The sequence below is a fragment of the Pholis gunnellus genome (genome assembly GCF_910591455.1).
Source record: "Pholis gunnellus genome assembly, chromosome: 1".
Lineage (NCBI taxonomy): Eukaryota > Metazoa > Chordata > Actinopteri > Perciformes > Pholidae > Pholis > Pholis gunnellus.
The window spans coordinates 9,329,939-9,350,708 of NC_136528.1; the positions used below are offsets into that span (position 1 = coordinate 9,329,939).

General features: G+C 42.9%; 1 protein-coding gene across 1 annotated transcript; it reads left to right on the forward strand.

The window, feature by feature from the left end:
• Positions 1–2,044: 2,044 nt before the first annotated feature.
• Positions 2,045–20,229, forward strand: LOC306697813 (mothers against decapentaplegic homolog 6-like). Its single transcript, XM_079161873.1, has 4 exons — positions 2,045–3,416; positions 4,948–5,001; positions 5,532–5,609; positions 19,306–20,229. The coding sequence occupies exons 1-4, from the start codon at positions 2,675–2,677 to the stop codon at positions 19,950–19,952; spliced, it is 1,521 nt and encodes a 506-aa protein (XP_079017999.1). The 5' UTR covers positions 2,045–2,674; the 3' UTR covers positions 19,953–20,229.
• The last annotated feature ends 541 nt before the right edge of the window (positions 20,230–20,770 follow it).

Consider the following 20,770-nt stretch of genomic DNA (forward strand, 5'->3'; position numbering starts at 1 on the left):
GACCCACTCCCTATGTGGATATGAAGGGCTCATTCTGAGCTAACGAAAGCATTACAATTGGAGCATTGCAGTGCCTTGCCCAAGCACACTTCGATATGTCAGGAGGAGCTGGGGATCGTACCCCCGACTCTGTGGTCAGAGCCACAGCCTCTGTAAGACGATGTGCACAGTACGTTCGCCCAAACAATATACTTTTATTTATGTTTTCTGACTCTTTTACTGAATGATCTTAAACTCCTTTATTATGACTCAAATATCATTGTAATATTGTAATGTACCTTTAAATGTGTATTTGCATTAAAACGTGTTTAAGAACAAAAAATGTAAAGTTGTCATTGTGATGAATACATGTAAAAGGTATTTTTATTGAGGTATTAACTTATTTTAAATACTTCATGATCTAAATACTCAATGTGTTTATATAAAAGCTTAAACTCTGCAAAGGAGCTAGTAACTTAAACATCATGTATCACATTTTCCCTTTAAATATTGTGAAGTAAAATTGAGTACTTCACAGAGTTAAATAGTGTCAACCTTTTAAGGCCCTTGAGTTGAGTATTTTCATTGAATGCTACTTCATTGTATATCGCTGTTCAATGTTTATACCTACATCTGCTTCTACTTCTACTCCATTACATATCAGAGGAAGATTGTATTTTTTACAATTATTTTATAGGCTATTTAATATTGTAATAATATAATATATATATGATATAAAGGCAATACAATTAAATTACAGTAATGATACATGGATCTCATCATCTATCAATCCTATACAGTCCAGAATAATTAATAATCCCATGGTGTTATTATTTTTTTTATTTTTAAACAGTTTTTTAATCTATACCATCATCCATTTGTTTACTCATGATAGTTGTGATCTCCACGCTGCAGAACGTTTCCAGTTTGAGCAGAGCAGGAGGTTGCGTCTTTAAGAGTTAAGAGTTAAGAAACTTGAAACCAGCCGTGTTTGCGCAACAATCAGTGCGGCTCCCAGCCGCCAAAGTGTCTAGACTGGCACATGATGGCGGGAATCAACCAATGGCTCCAGAGCTTTCCTCTGGGGCCCCGAGAGAGACAGCGAGAGAGAGAGAGAGAGAGAGAGAGAGAGAGAGAGAGAGAGAGAGAGAGAGAGAGAGAGAGAGAGAGAGAGAGAGTCAATACAGGCAGAATTACAAGGAAAGCAACCTCAGTGATTTGGGTTTCAAAATAAAAGCATTAACTTCAAATTGTAACCCTAACTCTATTATGAATAGATTTTTCGACATGTACAGAAACATGTCGACAAATTCCTATATGATGAAAAAAGTTTCCTATGCTAGGTCAATAAAATAAATCATATTTAAACAAATAGTTACCTAAAACCCTAAATTCCCTTTAACATGTCTCTCCATTAAACTTTCCAGGACATTGAAATGTAAACAATTAGAAATGTTATGAATAAAGATAGACTCAGCTCCTTTCAAAGTAACTTCACTTTGGTTTGCGGTTTCATATCAGAATCAGAATCAGAATCAGAAACCGATTATTGCATTGCATTACATTATTTATTTATGTATGTTGCACATGCGAGGAATTTTTCATGGCGGTTGGTACATAACATTAAACAATACAATTAAACAATCAACACAGTGCAAGAAATATAAACATATTTAAAATGTACAATAGAATATAAAAGAATATAAAATAAAAGTGCACAACAAACAGATAACAGCTGCTATAAACAAGTAGTATGCGAGCCATAAGCCTGTCTATTTTAGAATATGTATGTTGATATAGGCTTTTGGATCACACAAGAAAAAATACTCAGTATTCGTTCTTGTAATTGTTGTTATTCATTTTTCTTCAAAAAACGTGCAGACTATGTTCACCGTTAATGCTTTTGTTTTGAAAATCACAGTCGAATAAACGTGCTTTTATTATTTGGCTTGACTCTGGTGTGTGCAGCAGCGTGTGTGCGTGTGCCTGTGTGTGTGTTTGTGTGTGTGCGTCCGAAAGGGACTTGCAGGGGAGTGGAGAGTGGAGTAATTCCAGCTCTCTTTAAAACAACTTCTCAGCACGGAATCCGTCCCGGAGTTTGGCACTGGAGTCCCCGACTATCTCTGCTTTACCCCGGGACTCTGCAGCGGGATTATTGCTTCCAACCACAGCGACAGAAATCATCGGGACTTCAGTGTTGTGAGGATTTATTTCGAGGTGAAGGAAGGGTTTTTACGGTTCAAGTGGTTCACGAAGTCCAAGGAGAAACTCTGGAAAACTTTTGGATTAATGTTTCTGATGCTTCTTTTTTGTTCATGTAAACTGATACTGCTCCTGGAGAGGTCTAACTATGGTTTGTGGATTGTGTGCGGGATCTCCGGAGTGTTGGGAAGTTGAAGGCTTTGTGCGAGGGCTGGCACAAGTTGTGGCTTAATTGAGTTGGCGACAGCAGGTCACCGCGCAGTGGCTGTGTGGAGCCATCTTCTGCAGACGTTTAGTGATGTTTAACGCAACGCATGATTGAAATTACTTTCTGATGCTGCGGGAGAGCCAGAAAACGGTGACCACCGGCTGCGCATGCTGTGCGCACCGTGCACAAACCCCCGGTCCTGCGCGACGAGCGTAAATCGATGTGGCATCTCCCGAGACCCGGACGGGACCGACAGGACACATCCAAAACTGTCTAGGTTGTCGTATGTTCAAGTCGAAACGCTCAGGTCTTGTACGGCGACTCTGGAGAAGCCGTCTGGTCACGGAGAGCGACGGGCGGGATGGAAGCAGACGAGGTGAGGGAGGACGGAACGGTCCGTGTGGCAGACACTCAGGAAAGCTCCGCAGACACGAGCAGCGGTCGGTGACACACACTGACCCGGCTCCGGGACTCACGGGGGAGGCTGGAGACCTGACGGAGAGCGCCGAGAGGGAGGAAGAGGAGCAGCCTGACGATGACCGGGGCGCCATGTGCGTCCCGGAGCACAGAGGCTCCCGGCGGGGACAGGAGGGCGACAGTAGGACGGTGACGTGTTGTTTGTTTGGGGAATGGGATCTCAGACCCCGGAGCCCTTATTGGGCCCCGAGAAAAGACGGAGGGGGCGCTTGTCAGTGTGCACCGAGGCATGCGGGACTGGAGGAGGAACTCGCGAGCACTGCTCATGCTTTTTTGAAAAGACTCAAGGAGACATCTCTGGATACCTTGGTGAAGGCTGTGGAGACCAAAGGAGGGATCCCCAGCGAGTGCGTCATGGTGCCCAGCACCGAGCTACGGCTCGGGGCTCATCACGTCTCTCCACAGTGTCTCGTGTCTAAGGTGTACCGCTGGAGCGACCTGCCGCTCTCAGCCCGGCTCAAAACGCTGAGCCACTGCCAGACTTTCGGCGCAGTGGACGGCGCAAAGGTGTGCTGCAACCCCTACCACTACAGCCGCTTATGTGGGCCAGGTAAGGACATCAACATGTTGGGGGTACATCAGAGGGGCCTGACTCGATCTAGAGGAGACCGGTCCCCTCAGAAAAGACCTTTCAACTTGCAAATGATCAAATGTACGAGTTACAACGAGAGATAATAATATCATTCTGACATTCTGCCCTTGTGCCATAAATATTCATGGCCCAGCATGAAATTAATAAGAACTTCCACTCGGTCACAGTGTTGAACCCAAAGAAGAATATAGTTATTGTTGATTTAAGTGTTGAACAACGTCACAATCACGAGAAAATAACACCCATTAAGTCCCCCTGTTGTTGCTGATGGAGCCATCTTACATTTGCAATAATATATCAAAGCACACAGTGCAACACTGACATCCCAGACAGTAAATATCACTTATTCTCTTCTCGTGTGTCACTGCCTGCCCTGCAGTTTTATTACATTTTCATAACTCTGGCTTCTACTTTGGTCAACCATTGCTTTGATTTCCACTCCACATTCCAAACACATTACACATTTATTTAAATGTGCGCAAAACTTTGCTTCCCACATCATCAAATTGAAGGTCGCTCTCAAGTTGCACTTAGGCTCTTTTTTTCTCTTGCAAGGAGGTCGTCCTCTTGTTATTTAGGTGAAGGAGTGCCGATAATATACAGTTTGCATAGTGCTGGCGCCAGACTGACTCGCTGGGTATCTGACTGACTGAGGACTCCGGCAATTACTGGCTCTGCTCTTAAAGGGGCCGCAGCCACAAACCCATGTCCACTTTGGACAGAAGGGACTCTCTTCAGCAGCAGTTGCTTATAGTTTACTGTACTGCTTTCACACAGAAGAAGGCCCCTGTGTGAGTCCGTGTCAATGAAAACAACTTAACTGACAACTTTATGAAGATTTCATAAAAGCAGAGGATCAAACTGAACACTTTGAGAATCAAATACAGTTCCCTTAAAAACAGAAACAGTAGGATGAAATACTTGCAGGTTCAGATTGGATATGTGGAATGATACGTATTAGGAGTTCAAAAGAAAGACTAAATATAATTACAGTGTTGCAATCATGCGCTCAGCGCAAATAGCTCCTTAGGTATAAGGAAAGATGGTCTGTTGATGCATGGTAGCCTACAAATCTAAACAGTGAACATATTACCTCATGAAAAACAACATGTGCAGAGCCACCATGTTTAGGTAGTCTATACATTATCATTAGCCATAGAAACAGGTGGGTTTAGTGCTCCACCCGAATAGAAAAGGCTTTGTATGTAATGTGATTTTAATGAGAAGATGAAGTTCATTTATTGTGCATTATATAATTAACATTTTTGATTGAGGATTATAAGCCTTTTATTGTGTAGGATTTATTGGTAGAGTTTGGAACAGAAAACAAAGTTCATGATATAGTAAATTGTAAGCATTTCACATAATTCACAGTTTATGACGCTGACGTACAAGCCTTGAAGCTCAGTACTTTTCTTCCTCAGCTGATTATTTAGCAATAAGACCATACAGCCTTCAAACTTAACCTTAACTTTTGTTGTATTTCCAGATTCACCTCCTCCCCCATACTCTCTGTCCCGTTCAGATGAACACAAGCCACTGGGTGAGTTTGAAAAAACGGCCACCACATTGCAAACCAGTAAATGACACAGAGGGTGTCGTCACCATCATATTTTTAGACTGGAAACACAGATTATCTTTGAAAAGCTGCTTGTGTTGAAAGCGACACAGTGTTAGTTAAGTCTTATCTGTGCTCATCTCCCCTTTTGAAGAGCCTGGCATCTAGAGTTTATAATAGGGAGGCTGTGTTTGTGCAGACAGACAGTCTGCTCTGTAGTTTGAGAGACTTATCTGGGCTGCAACCAATTCATATTTTCATTATGCATTCATTACAAAACATCATGTAATTCAAAGGCGTGGAAGGTGGCTTTCAAATAATATTTTTCTATCAATAGTCCAAACCCCCAAATATTTATAATCACATAAAACAGCAACTCCTCACATTTAAGAAGCTGTAACCAGAGAATGTTAAAATAAATGACTGAATTAATGAATCAATACATGTTCAATTAACTGACCACCAAAAATGCTCACTCTTCTACTGTTTGTTTGTGCTTCTTCTACAACCACCAGACTCAACTCTGTCTTACACTGAAACTGTGCCCCCCCTCTCCCCCAATCCGCCTCACACTACGCCAAGAGACTACACAGGTGAGTAACTTGCATCACTATGCTGCAGAGGTGCATGAACATTGTCACCGGGCAGATGTTGGTTTCAGCAGGGTATGGCGTTGATTTGTATTCGCCGAAGAAGTCTGACTTCTCACCACAAACCGAATGGAAATACTTTTGGATTTGCACTTACAGGCTCACACACACATGCCTGCAAACACACGTAGCGTGCATCCTCTCTGAACGCTAGCGTAGAAGAGTAAATCACATTTACTGTTGTGTTATTAAGTTGTGCTTTCCTCCCTATTTTCAAAGGCCGTTAAGACAAGTAAAAACTCCAGCGCATAAAGCTTCTATTGTCAGAGAGGCATGGGGGGCTCGGTGGGGGTCTGGGGTCTCTCACTATCTAGATGCCACAGCAGTGTTGCCTTTCTGTCTCTCGTTCCCCGTCTCTCTCTCTCTCTCTCTCTCTCTCTCTCTCTCTCTCTCTCTCTCTCTCTCTTCGCTTTCTCCACGGCAAAATATTTCACTGGGATGAAGCTGCAATAAGATCCCCGTGCATACTCCCAATCCCCTTTTGCCTCTCAAACCACCCATCCCCCTCTTTCCCTCTTTCTTCCCTCAAATCCCTCCATTCCTCTTGGCAATTGAGCAGTGGAAAGAGGCTGGCATTTTGGGGGCGGGGGAGCCGAGCAGCTCTGATGAGGCGGAGGTGTAGAGTTTTGTGTGCGTGTATATGTGGAAAGAGAGAGGGGTGGGGGCTGAGGGCCTGCATTTGGACAGGAAACAGCCCCCTCTAGATGATGAAACTGGAGCTTTATTTGTTTACATGCTGGGGTCGGGTGGAGAGGTCCTTGTAGCGTTAGAAGAAACCCACAAACCCACTCGATCAAGCCTCCCTGGGCTCACTTGTGGACGGTGTTGAAAGGTGAACGGGCACCTATGAAGCCTGTGTAGTGTAGTCGCAGCATCACGGAGCTGTCTGAAGAATCAGCTGCACCCCAGTGGTACTTTTCTTTGGTTTGATGGTGACCAGAAACTTATTCTTGAAGTTTATGTTTGAAGTTGAAATAATTTATTGAGTTGTTATGTATGTTTTCCATGTTTAGGCGCGGGGCCGTAGAAATACTGGGGTCCTCCCAATGCCCACCTCAACAGAAATGAAAAAAGAAGACGCTTTAATTACTTGGATTAGATTTTCTCAGCATTTATTTCCAAAAATGAGTCTAAATGCTGTTTTAAAGCCTTTTCCACACTCTCAGGAATAAACCTCTTATTACATTTTAGCCTCAAAGGTGTCCAATTACATTCATAAACATGAGCTAATTAGATACCCAGAGTTTGTTGCTATACGGCCCCGTTTAGAGTGTTTCTGTTGGGGTTGAGAAAAATAATCCACATTTTTTTAACACAAATAATCACGCTATTTCTGTCCTTGCTTGTATTCGCCATTATGCACTTTTGAGTTGAAACAAATGTGGTTCATTCTTAAGGTATTTTTAAGTGGATTTACTCCGATTTGTTGGAAGTTATGTTAAAAAAGAATCCAAAGTCTGTTCAGTCAAGGTCACAAGTCAAACAAGAGTCAAGTTTTAGGTTGTGATTTTAAGGTTTCTATTGTCTGCCTGCTGAAATGAGTGGAAATAGATCAGTTTTCTTAAAAGATGTTGTGTGTTTGGGTAATTCTGTGTGTGTGTGTGTGTGTGTGTGTGTGTGTGTGTGTGTGTGTGTGTGTGTGTGTGTGTGTGTGTGTGTCTGTGTGTGTGTGTGGTCTCTGATCCCCTGCCCCCCACACCAGAACGCTGGAGCCGAGAACCGGAGCTCAGGCCAAGAGCTGGAGTAGGAAAGAGACTAAACAGAGGTAGCCAGGAATTCCGCATGTAGCTTTTGTCAGGTTATAAGGCTCCTCTTTTGAGTTACGGCTGGTAAAATGAGCAGGACATAAGCCGAACATGAAGCTTGTATCAAAGAATTGTCTGTAGCTTTAAAAAGAGAAAACCTTGATGTTTCTTAGATCTTTCAAGAGTGTGAATGAATCTTTTTTGTGCAGGTGATCATCTAAAGCCTGTGATGTTTTCTTTAGAACAAATGCAAACAATGAACATGTGCTCCGGCACTTTAGCATCTATTTTTTTAATTCCTTTTAAAGCTACCCTAGCTTTAAGGGGAAAAAAGGCAGCAGCAGGGTGTGGTCCATACATACCTTTGCCCTGGCCTCTTTTATCATTCGATCAGTTAACGTTCCCTTTAAACCGCAGCAAACGGCAAGGCTTTGAAAAGGGATAAATCTACTGGAAGTTTAGTATATCTACTTGGACTGTCGCTCTGTGACTCCTAACAAAACGTGTCATTCAGCTGCTTATTGTCAGTGTCTCTGTGTGTGTGTACGTGTGTGTGTGTGTGTTTACGTCTGTGTGCGTGTGAGAGAGTGAGACAGGAGGGAGAAAGGGAGGAATTTCTGTCTGACTCAGTGATAAGATCGTCTCAGAGAACTCACATAGGGGTTCTCCAGGACAAACACACACACACACACGTATAAACACACATTCACCAATCACGCGATTAGCTGGAAGGGAGGCAAAGTTCTGCTTTTCTACCTTCATAATTGAAGTATAACCTTTTTTCTAAATACATTTTATTTGGACGATTTCAACTATTTTCTACTGCCGCCCTACTTTCTTTATATGACGATACACAAAGTACTTGTTTGGTGATTTGAATTTGATAATGGAATTTGGTGACCAACAGATCAAAACTTAACTTAAAGAGTCTCCAAAATGAGTTCCTGTCAGCCTCAAATGTACTTTGTGATTATGGCTACCAGAAGAAGCTCCACACATCTGAATCACCGCCACATCGCCGCCGCAGCTGTACAGGTTGTTGTAGGTCGGCTCACGTTGGCGGTAATGATGCGTGACTTGCTGGACAAAACAAACAGAAATCAGCTAACATGAACGTGAGACTGAAGTGAAACTCGTACGGTCATGAATAACTGGAAAAGTAATGAAAGTAGCAGTTTCCAGGCGTAGAGAAGTTTGGGGAAGAATAAATAAACCCTGAAGGGTTTTGGAAAAGTCATGGACATTTGCCCCAAAAATGCCTGTACGATAGAGTGTATGTGGTTCAGCTAAGATCGACTGAGAAAAAATTGTCAAACAATTCTTAAATGTGCAGATCAGTTACGTCACGTGACGTTATGCTGTCCTATGCGCGTTCTTATTCATATTTTTCATGTAAATGCAGACGTTTCAGGTCATAACAATTGCCCCCAAAGGCATGAAAAACTCTTCGAAATGTTTTGGAAAAAATGTGTACGTGTCTGAGTTAAGCTACCATTTTATATTTGAAGAGGGAGAGAATCTCGAAGGACGATGCCCAAAGAGATAGCGATGTCCTTGTCAGCTATTGCATCATATGACATCATTGCACTCCTCAAACATTTGTCCACCTTGTCGTCATTAGACTCTGGCTTTTGAACATGTGGAAGCAAGTAAAGCAATGATACTTAGTGGACATTAGTATGGCCTGGATGCACTGAAGTAAGACAAGAAGACTGCTCCCTCTCTGCCCTCAGTAATCATATTTTGGTGGCTTGTTTGCTTAAGCAGAGCAAGGTATCAGCCAAACATCCTGTCTCAAAGCCCTGTCTGCACTCACTGCAGCATTAACCCCATGAATTGGCCCTTTGACTGATGGGGCACGGCCCAGGAATGTTGGGAAATTGGGAAGGTGAGGGGGAGTAGGGTCTCGGAGTGAAAGAAGGTGGGAGGGGGGATGAGGGGCTCCGACTCCGGAGAGTGACACCTGATACATGTTTGAACATATCGCCGTTAATACTTAAGAATCACGGAGCTGAGCCGACATTCTTGGAAGCTTGGGAGACAGGTTTAAGAGTCCGACTGCACCGTGCTGTTTTAGTGAGCTCAGTTCAGAAAGTGTGAAGCTTTCCAGGTCAGTCCAGGTTGACACAGTTGGACACGGTTTTGTAAATCATCTGCTGAGGCTCTCAAGTAAAGATTTGACTCCCAGACGCATGAATATTTAATGAGATGCCTTCGCAGAATTCCTTTCAATATGGTCTCAGTGTCTTGAGGTTTAAGAATAGTGCGAAGATAAAAAAGTGAACACCCACATTATGCTGCTATCCGTCTGAGTCGGGACGGGTCCTCTCAGTGACCTGAACCTCCAGTCTGTTTGCTGGCATGCGTACAACACTTGCTCTTATGCCTGACTGAGACACATTAGACTATGGAATTCAACATCAAGTGCTGGCCCATTAACCGTTTGCCATTTCCTCAAGTATTTTCCATCACGGCTCTTTTTCACCATACAAGCTGGGTACGCAGCTGAGGACGCGGCGCACAACTCGCCCAGAGCTCTTTTATGTTTTTTCTGAAGTCCTTTTAGTTGGTTTTTTAAATGTTTTGGCACATTTTAGGCTTTTAGACTGCCAGGAGGTTAACACTGTTAATTAAACCCTGTCTCCTAGAAATTAAGTTTATATGCATCTAATGTGCCACAGCAAATTATGAGGAATTGTTGCTGCTGAATGTAACAGTGAAATGTTTACTGACAAAGTATTTGATTTGTTTCCCCCCATAAAATCTACTCTTGCGATACAATATCCGTTCATAGTGACTACCTCATTATTAAACATGTTATGGGTGAACTGGCAACCGTTTTTAAGGAAAGATTGTGGTCTGGCTTCCTGCAAAAATAAGTCTGCAGTGATTTAAATCACGAATCACAACATGATTATCGACATTTAACAGAGGCCACGATCTTTCCTTGACCTTAACCAAAGTGCTTTTGTTGCCTTAACTTAACCACAGACGGGACTCAGGATTCAAAAACCCGTTTCTGGTGTCAAAGTCCTGCTCTTTGTGCGTCCGTCGTCCACCGCGACTGCTGACTCCAGTGGTAAATACATGTAGCGGATTGGAAAAATAATTTAGTGATAAATAAACATAATTTCTTGGAGACAGAGTTTGTTATTATCTGAAAAATCTGAGTAACAGTAGAGTAACTTTAGATTACTGATTTTGCAAAATAAACCATATTGCCTTAAGCATCATGGTTTGTTTTTTACGAACCAGAAAATGATTACATCACCTAATGTTACAAACTAAAATCAGAAACAAAGATAGAAGGGATATTTGAAGGTAATTAAGAATGGTAGAGGTGAGATGAACATATTGGCTCAATAAAGAAACTTCTACATTTCATAAAACGACTAAACATCTCTGATCCCAGAAGAATAAAGAATTCAGTGTTGTCAGTTCAGTTCCCGTCTTTCTCGTTTGTAATCATCACACGTACAAATAAGCTGTAAAACTCTGAGCTGATGGAGCCGCGTCACCTCCCAGGCTTTATTGCTGCAATGTCTGTCAGCGAAGATACATATAAAACATGTTGTTGCATGGATACACAGAAACAGTCAACATGCACACCTCTAAAAGGGTATCTGAGGTTGAGGGCAGGAATGGATATCCAATAGCATCGCGGTTCGCCCAACACAGAACTAAAAGAAAGACGCGAAAGCACAAATGTTTTTATTAAGTTTCCCATTTTTCTACATTTTACTTTAAGGGATTTCGTGTTTGATCTCGGCTTTTCTTCCGTTTCCTCTTGGTAGATGCAACACTGCTTTATGTATCTTTGTTGACATTTACAGAAGCTTGTTTCAGACATTTATACTTTAAACCACCTTATTGTGAGTGACAATGACCCTTGACCTCTCCAAGTTCATGGATTTAGGAAGTGTTACACATCAGAAACAATCCTGATTATCAAGGACAAACAGTCGTATATTGTCCCGAATCACAATAATGTTGTTCCCTTCTTTTCTCTCTCGTGTTTCAGCCCACTTTTACTTCTCTTTGTCTTAGTGTTAATTCTACTTCTGCCTTCGCAGCCTCTACGGTTTGTTGTACACACATTTTTGCTCTCTTACTCTGGGTCTCTGCGACTCTTATGCTCGCCGCCTCTCTTTCAGTCCATGTTGTCAAGCCATCACAATTTAAAATAAGGTTTAAATTACAGGACTGGCTGTGGCTTTCCGTTGTTCCCTTAGAGTTTTTGCCAACCCGCAATTTGGCTTTTAATGGAATCCTGCCATGCTGCTGAACCTAAAGATTCTTTGCAGATGTCGACAGGCTCTCTGACTCTGTGAAATGTAGGAAACTGTCGCCTGTGCTGTGAGTTCTGAGTTTAACGCAGAGTTAAGACCGAAGCGACATTTTCAGGGTTTTTTCAGGCAATGTAGCTGCCTGTTGTTAGTAAGAACAATTGTGTGTGTGTGTGTGTGTGTGTGTTTGTGCTGTGCATTCACCCATGATATTGGAAACTACACTGACAAACACACACAGTAGCCTACTGTATTTAAGCTTCAGTATCAGACTTTGATAAGGAGTGTAAGGCCATATACGTACATTTATATAGCATACATATGTGCAAGACATAAACACTCTTGTATTTCATGCACAACTTACATTTAACTTAATCACTTAAAAATATGTTAATTGCCGCTTATTTTGCTCTCAATTCCTCGAAACTGGAAGGCTAACGTGTTTCTCAGTTAACTCCCATGTTAGATTTGCTAAGTGCTCTTGCTGAAGATAGATTGTTTAAATGCCACGTGAACAAAACGGCAATCGTCGTGAGAGGTCTCTAAACGCATAAAATCTGTCCAAAGTGTTGACATATGAGTGTTAAAATGAGAATGCACAATTTCATGGGTGAAGCTGCACTAGTCAATATTTCTTGACAGTGGATCAAATGACCATGTGTCATGTGACCCACAGATCATCCGGCTCACCAGTTCCTCTCAGCTCTCCAGCGTCTGTCAGCTCATCGTTTTGGTTTTGCTGCCCGCAACTTTACTCTTTTTTGGTTCGCTCTCATAGTATTTGTTTCCAGCTGGGCCAGGTAGCTACTTTAAACAAAAAGATCTAATGAACTGTCTGCACGCTACCTGCACTAAATGACAGACCGACAAAGTTAGCAACTAGCTAATAAACGTAGCTAAAGAGCTAGATATTTCCTCCGGAGATGTGCTAATAAGATAGTGCTAATGTTGCTCCGTATTTTCTGGATGTGTAAATAAGATACCGTTTGGCCACTCAATGAGATGGTATGTATGTCAGGTTGCAGATTTCATTTACGAAAAATGTGGCAAATGTCCTCATGTAAAATGTGTTGTTATCCAACACATTTTCGAAGGTAACTCGACTAAATCATTGCAGGTCACACATTCCCCGTGTCACCCCCCCCCCCCCCCCCCCCACATCCCCCACCCCCCACTGTGTGAGTTATGTATAGTGATTGTGCATTGTATTTTCAGTCCACAGTTATTTTTTGTATATAAGTGCGCTCCACACTGGCGTTTTATTCAGAGGAATTTCATAATACCTTCTTCATAGAGGAACAAATGGATCTATCCCAGCAATAAATGTGTGTAATTATGTTGTGAGGAGTGAAGGCCATATAGTGGGACCCCGTGAGGCTCAATGAGAGACTTGTCAACTTGACCCCGGTGACTGGCTGAGCGGGGGGAGGAAGTGTTGAGGAAGAGGGCCTGTCCAGGAATGTGTTGGGAGGGGAGGCCTGTCAGCTGCAGAGCTCTGCTTCTCTGCGTCTCCTTTTGTGTCTCTATTCAGATTAAAATCATCTTTTAATAAGTTGTTTGTTTGTGTAAACCTATAATCCAGCCATTCTGAGAGCTATAACATACCATCTTCCCCCATGAAGTGTTTTAGTCGAGCCTGATTTATGTCTCTGTTGCAGGGTTACGATACCCGCATGTGTGTCTCTGGTGCGTCTGTAGGTAACTGTCGAAAGATGTAACCACATGTACTACGCGGGCTATACACACACCACCTCCTTATCAAAAACAGATAAGCTGATCCTCATCCAGCGAAGCCATTTCCAGCGCAAACATTGACTTTGATGTGTTTGTTTTCACCTCTGTGTATGAATGAACAAGATTATGTCAGGAATAGCAGGAATGCAGAGCAAACAATTAACCCTGGAGCAAACAACAATAAATCACTAAACGCTGCGTCTGCTGTGACACCTTGATGTTCTGTAGAAGTATCATTTAGGATTCATTCTCACCGTCCTCCGGCTTAGCTGGTTAAGTTGCACTTCAAAGTGATGCTAATGTTGCGCTGAAACGAAACTTGCGTCAAGGAAGTAAAACTCTGATCAGGGCCGATTTAGAATAACACACATTGACAGTTAGTTCTGTTTGCTCAGATTCACTCGGATCATTCTTTTTGTACAGGTGAGGTAGCTCACTGTCGAATGGGATAAAGTGGACAATCTCTACAGTACGTTGATTGTTCAGTTTCTCTCTTACTGCTTATTTATTGTGGATCTTTATTGTGGATAAGGAACATTTTACAGCGCTACAACTATGCGTTGTGTTGTTCTACAGTGTGCGCTGATATCATGTGCTGGAGCCACAGAAACCAAATCTGAGCAACAGCTAAACAAGAGCGATGTAAAAGTGTCCGTGTGCACGTTCTACAAGAGGAGGTTGAGTGATTGGATGTGAAGTGATACGTCATTTTGCAGAAACCTGTACAGTATTTAATACGTTTGTTAAAATTGAACCAAGTCGAAAGATACTTGTGCATGCTAACACATTTATGAACTTGCCAATGTAAAGTCTGAACAAAAGCACATGTTGGATTGGAACAATTCCATATTTTTTGTCTTTATTTAATACAGCAACACCAACAGTATATAGAGAAAAAGGGGTGCTGACATCCGACGAAGGTTACTAGCCGTTACATGTATCCATCTTAACCACTCAACTGTGAAAGCTCTGCCAAAGTCAAATGTCATTTTTCACTAAGCAACAGAGGAACAAATGTCAACAATGGTGCATAATCAATTCAGTATATAATCTATACTTCAAATCATCTGAAACCACCTTTTATTTCCAAAGTGGTCAGCCTTCATGATGAGTCTCACGAGCGTCAGAGTTAGGATCATTTCTTCAACTGTAATCATGAAACTGAAGTGAAAACAGTTTGGATTTCCAGGGTTTTCATCTCCTCAATGACAACACAAACTATGGTGGATGATACAAGACGTGAGTTTTTCCAGGATGCAATGATGGATGCAAAACCTGAGACATTCCTTGGCTTAAGTTGTCTGGCACTTTGAAGTAGCACCAGAAATGCAGGAAACTGGTTACTTTCTCTCTTCCTCTTGGAGGAGCGTTCTAAACTACCTCCAAACACGTCTTCCTAGGAATTTTACAGGGACGCACAGTTACTTTCCTGTGGCCCCGTTGACCTGCAGGTTCAAGGAATGTGGTCGTTTGTCCGCATAAAATAATGGATTGGTGTTAGAGAAATGTGTTTCTTGGACGCAAGAGAAAGATGTCGAGCGGCACACTGCAGCAGACTGCATCACAAGATTCACTTTACAATGGAAAGAGAGGGAGAAGGAAAGAGTGTGTGTGTGTGTGCAAGAATGTGTGTGTGTTTGTGTTTGTGAGCGAGAGCCCAGTTGTGTTGGATTGTAAAGCCCATGTCTGGCGATAACGCAGCCCTCTGATGGCAGAGATAGTCGAGACGCCAGCTTAAATGTGGCTTGCTGGATTGAAGTTTCCCTGTAATGATAGTTGTCTCAAACAACACAGAACCTACCATTTGTAGCCAGGGAGGGGTGTTTTCTCCCCCCCCCCCCCCCCCCCTTATTTTCTTTCATTTCTATTTCTTTTTTTTAGAGCTTTTGGGGGAAATTTTTAGGAATCAAAACAAAGCATCTTAGAGGCGGCCGACAATGGTCAGTAGCTGAATTCTATCCTGCCCTCTGTCCCCCCCCCCCCACGCCCTCCCTCACCTCCTCCCCCTCCCTCTGCCCAACCCACCCACTTCTTTCAGCACAGTGGAAGAGTCTAATAACTGGAGGGGAATCTAATCCTTGGCACTGGATGAAAGACGGGGGTCTCCCTCCCTCCCTCTCTTTCTCACAGTCTCTTTCGTTCTCTTCATTTTTTCCGTGGATGCTGGTTATGCTTGGCAGGTTCTCTCTCTCTCTCTTTCCCTCTCATTTTCCCGCTCCCTCTTTCACCCAGTCTCTCTCTCTCTTTTCTTTCTTTTTTTTTACTCCTCTACTTCCCCCTTTTTTCCCCCCCCAGCTTTTTTTTCATCTCTGTGCAGGTTAAGGTTAGCAGGAGGAAGCTTCCACTGCTACGACTGGAGGGAGAGAGGAAGATATATACAGTCGTTTAACATTTTGGGAAATACACTTTTTCATTTGCTAGCTGACAATTAGATGAGAAGGTTGATCCTACTTTAATGTGTGTGTCCGTTACAAATGAAGCTAGCTTAGCTTAGCATCAACATTGGAAACGGGGTAAACAGCCTCTATCCATTACTAAAATACATCTACCAGCACCTCCAAAGAACATTTGTTATAATGTTGTACCTTGTTTGTTAATTCATACAAAAATAACAATTAAAAAAGTGTAAAGATGACAGTTTAAGATGCGTGGGGTTAGGGTAAATGACTTCCTTGAGTGTTGTCGTCACAGAGAGGTTGTCAGGCATTGAGCGGAGACTCCACACCAACAAATAATCTGGTACATAACCCCACACAAACCCACAAATTGTTTCTATACTTTTTTTCTGTGCAAAATAAACAAATGTGATATAAAGCTTTGGATTGTACCAAGCTGATTTTTAAGCAGGCTGTTCTCATTCACTTTGTAGCTCTACTTACAAAAAGTAATAAACTGTAATTGGTGTATATTCCAAGAAATCAATTTGTATGTAATCCATTTAGTTGTGAACTAGGAAGTATAAATTGAACCGTGCGCTGGACATTTCGAAGGAGACTGCATGTAAAGTGAGGAATAACTTTTCTTAAGATATCACACAGCCGGTTGTATGAGGAAATGCAACTTGAGCTAAGATAACCATCTTTTTCCTCCGGCTACATTTACCAAGCATGAGTGTGATATCAATCTTCTGATCTAAGCCTCAGCAAGAAAGCAAATAAGGGTATTTCCCAAAACGTCTAACTATTCTTTTAATATCTATTCAAGAGGAGGGAAAGAAAGAGGAAAGATGAGTGTTACTGCCATTGTTTTAAGTCCAGGTTTGACAGTCTGTGGGGAAACTGTCTGTCTGACCCCTGAACTTTGATTGCCCCTGTTTTTTATCACTAAAAAACTATTGTGATTTCATTACAGCGAGCCATTTGTTTTATATTCCACCTCTCTTCCCACCTTTGTTCAGACTTCGGACAAAAACAACTACGAAGTGCACCGGGGTGTTTCCATGAGATTGGCACTAAGAGACAGTGATTTTGAAATGAAATAACAAAGGCTACTTATCTAATTGGTAAACAGAGCTGTTAAATGGTGGTTGACGTAAATGCTTGCAGGACGCTGTAATTGCTGCCAGCCCTCGCATACAGATGTAGGCACGCACACTCACACAGTCACACTCTGACAAGCGGTTTTTCGACTTCCTCCGCTCGAACATAAACATACTGATAACCTCCAATCTGAACCCGTCTTTTAAAATTCCATTGAAGAAGTTCGGTTGCCCACCCGCCCCTTCCTCCTTCTCCTTCTCCTTCCCTCCCTGCTCTCCCTCGACATTCTCACACAAGCTCATTATACCTTTAGTTGGATGATAGCCAGGCTGAGCGTGATGACACTAAGGACTGTGCCAGAAACATTAAACATGACATGCTGTACCACTCGCTCCGTCAAACACCGCTGGATATCATGATTAATTGGTTTTGACTTCACAACACATCAGTCAATCCTCAGCAGACGGTGGTGCCAATGCTTAATGTAATAACCTGCTCTTGTTCATATTTGCAAGTTTTCTGCTCATTTTTAGACTTTCTGGAATGTTTCTTTATCCCTGAATGCTATGAGGATGTAGATACGGACAGATACACATGACAGAAAAATAAAACTTAAAGTAAGTCGACAGTGATACTTGTAACTCAGTAATTGAAATCAAACACAAATGCAATACAATATGTACGAAAGTTATAAACAAATAGTCACATTGGCAAAGTAACCGAAAAGCATGAACATAAAGTACAGAACATTTTTTTGGCAAGGCAGTATATAGAAAAGCACCTTTCAACAACAAGGAAATTCAAAGTGCTTTACATGATACATAAAATAAGACCAGATATAAAAGAAACTCAAGACAATATAAAAAGACATATAAATAGGAGTTATATAAAATAAGTGAATAAAACAGGTTAAACAGGAGTTATGGGAGTTTCTTCCAGATATCGGGTACATAAAAACTGAATCCCAACAACTGTAGGTTTCATTAGAAACTTAAAAGCAAGGATTTAATACGATACTTTCTGCAGCATCATTCATTATATGATGGAAATTAAAGTGTACTATGTCTAAAAAACCCTAAAAAGTCCCAGTTTGTTTTATGTCTTCTTTAGGGAATTAATTTGATCGTGAGCTTGTAAAGTCTCCCTGTGTTTCCCCAGACATGTTTGTGTTGCCTTATTACAGGGAAGAGCATGGCTTGTAAAAGTGTGTACTTGTGTTTGTGTGTGTGTGTGTGTGTGTGTGTGTGTGTGTGTGTGTGAGTGTGAGAGAGAGAGAGAGAGAGAGAGAGAGAGAGAGAGAGAGAGTCAGAAAGAGATAGAGTGAGAGAAAGAGAGAGATTCTGCTAGCTGAGCAGCCTGCTCTCTTATTGGAGAGCTGTAAAAACTCCAGACCGCAGGAGTTGCCAGCCTGGAATTCACTAATGACACACGTGGGCCTCAGATGAGAAGTGCAATTTTGTGTGTTTGTGTGCATGTGTGCGTGCGTGTGTGTGTGTGTGTGTGTGTGTGTGTGTGTGTTATAGTCATACTGTTTGGATCAGAAGGCGCAATTTGTGTGTGTACATGTGCATGTGTGAGGCCCTATCTCATCATCTAGTGTGTGTGTTTGTGTGTGTGTGTGTGAGTGTGTGCTTGTATTGTACAAACACTCACACACATCTCCTCCTCCTCCTCCTCCCTGCTCCCCGTACCACCACAGCCTCTTCCCCTACCCCTGAAACAAAAATGGCTGCTGTGCAAACATAACACACCTAGCCTAATCTCGGTCCTGGTTTCACCCAAAAGCCGCTTGTTAATGGGAGAAGGGCCGCAGCCATCCTGGCCCCTGGTGGATGAAGAGGGGGCGCTCGCGGGAATATGAAAGGAATGGGGCCACAGGCACATGGGTCTTTAAATCCTCTGTGTCAATAGAGTCTCTGGAGCAAAATAATGGCATCACTCTGTGTGGGAGTTAATGTGAGCTGATAGCATGAAGGCTGGTGGGTCAAGGGTTCACAGGGTTGTGCTAGGTTGACAGAGAGCTGAATGCTTTCCAGCCCCCCCGCCCACCCCCGACCCCCACCTCTCCCCTCGCTGCTGCTCCTCTTTAACTCGGGACCTGAAGGAGGGTTATGGAAGGAGGTGATGAGGAGGAAGTGGGCTGTTCAGTGTTGACAGTTTTAGCCACCTTCTCCAAATATTCACAAGTGACAAATTAAAGGAAAAACATGAATACATGAGGGAAGAAACATAGTGAGTGTGGATGCTTCCCTACAGAGCATAACTGAAGTGGGTTTGATCCACATGGAAATATAATGAATCCAATACCCGTGTGCATGTATTGTTTCATCTTTGAGTCACCGGCGGATCATTGTGACCCAAATATTAATTCCTCCACCTCTCTTCTTCCCCTCAGACACTGGTACCTCCATCGGCTCCTCGACTTCCGGCGGACATCGCTCTCACTGGTGCAGTGTTGCCTACTGGGAGCAGCGCACGCGCGTGGGTCGCCTTTACCCGGCCTACGAGCCCTCGCTCAACATCTTCTATGACCTACCTCAGGGCACGGGCCTCTGCCTGGGCCAGCTCCACGCCAACGCCTACCACAGCCGGCGCGACGACCCGGGCAGCCACGGCACATCGGGTATTCACGGACACCCCGGCCATGGAAGTCGAGGGAACGGCAGCAGCAGCAGCAGTGGAGTGCAACAGATACGCAGTAAAATCGGCTACGGCATCGTGCTGAGCCGGGAGCCGGACGGAGTGTGGCTGTACAACCGCAGCCAGCATCCGGTGTTTGTCCACTCACCCACTCTGGACCCACCCAGGGCCCGGGGGCTGAGTGTCAAGAGGGTGATGCCGGGCTTCTCCCTCAAGGTGTTTGATTATGAGCGTTCCAGCTGGATGGCGGAGCACGGCGTGAAGCCTGAGTGCCAGGAGGGGCCCTGGGACCCCCACAGTGTTCGCATCAGTTTTGCTAAAGGTTGGGGCCCCTGCTACTCAAGACAGTTCATCACCTCCTGTCCGTGCTGGCTGGAGGTGCTACTCAACAACCACAGATAGCACACGGACATGCAGACTCATATGAGGTTTCCTGACCCGGTATCCTAATTGTAATCTACCTAGATTTAATATAAAATTTATATATTATATAAAATATATTATACATGTAAATACTTGAGTCATTTTTACGATGCAATTATTTATGTATAGTGTAATGTGTATATGGACAAAACTAAAAAGGAACAAGAATATGCACTTTTGCTTCTATATATGCATTACAGTTTCTCTGTGTCATTTTGCAAATATAAACTGTAAAAATAAGACGAACCTGGTTTATGTTCTCATGATTTAGCGATTACATCAAAAAGTGTGCCATACACACATGGTCAATAAAGTATTTGTATTAAATGAAGGTTTCTGTGGTGGTCATACGTGCTTTTACCTGAGCTATGAATTAGTTGGTATTCTTTGACTCTTTTTGACAGTTTGGCTGTTTTCTCCCAGATCATACAAACATATTCTTCTGTTCACACCAAAGGGGCTCTTTTCGGTGTTAACAGGAATGGTTTAAGAAGCTGGTTTACCTTTGGACAGACCCAGGCTAGCTGTTTCCCCCTGCTCCTAGTCTTTATGCTAAGCTACATCACAGTCATTTAGCAGATGCTTTTATCCAAAGCGACTTACAAATTATGGTTCTATCACACTGTAGGCACAGCTACGGGAGCAATTTTGGGGTTAAGTGTCTTGCTCAAGGACACATCGACATGGGACTAGTGGAGCCGGAGCTCGAACCGCCGATCCTCTGATTGAAGGTTGGCCCTGCTATCCGCTTACCCACAGTCGCCGTTGGCTAAGCTAACTATCTTGTTGCTGTAGCT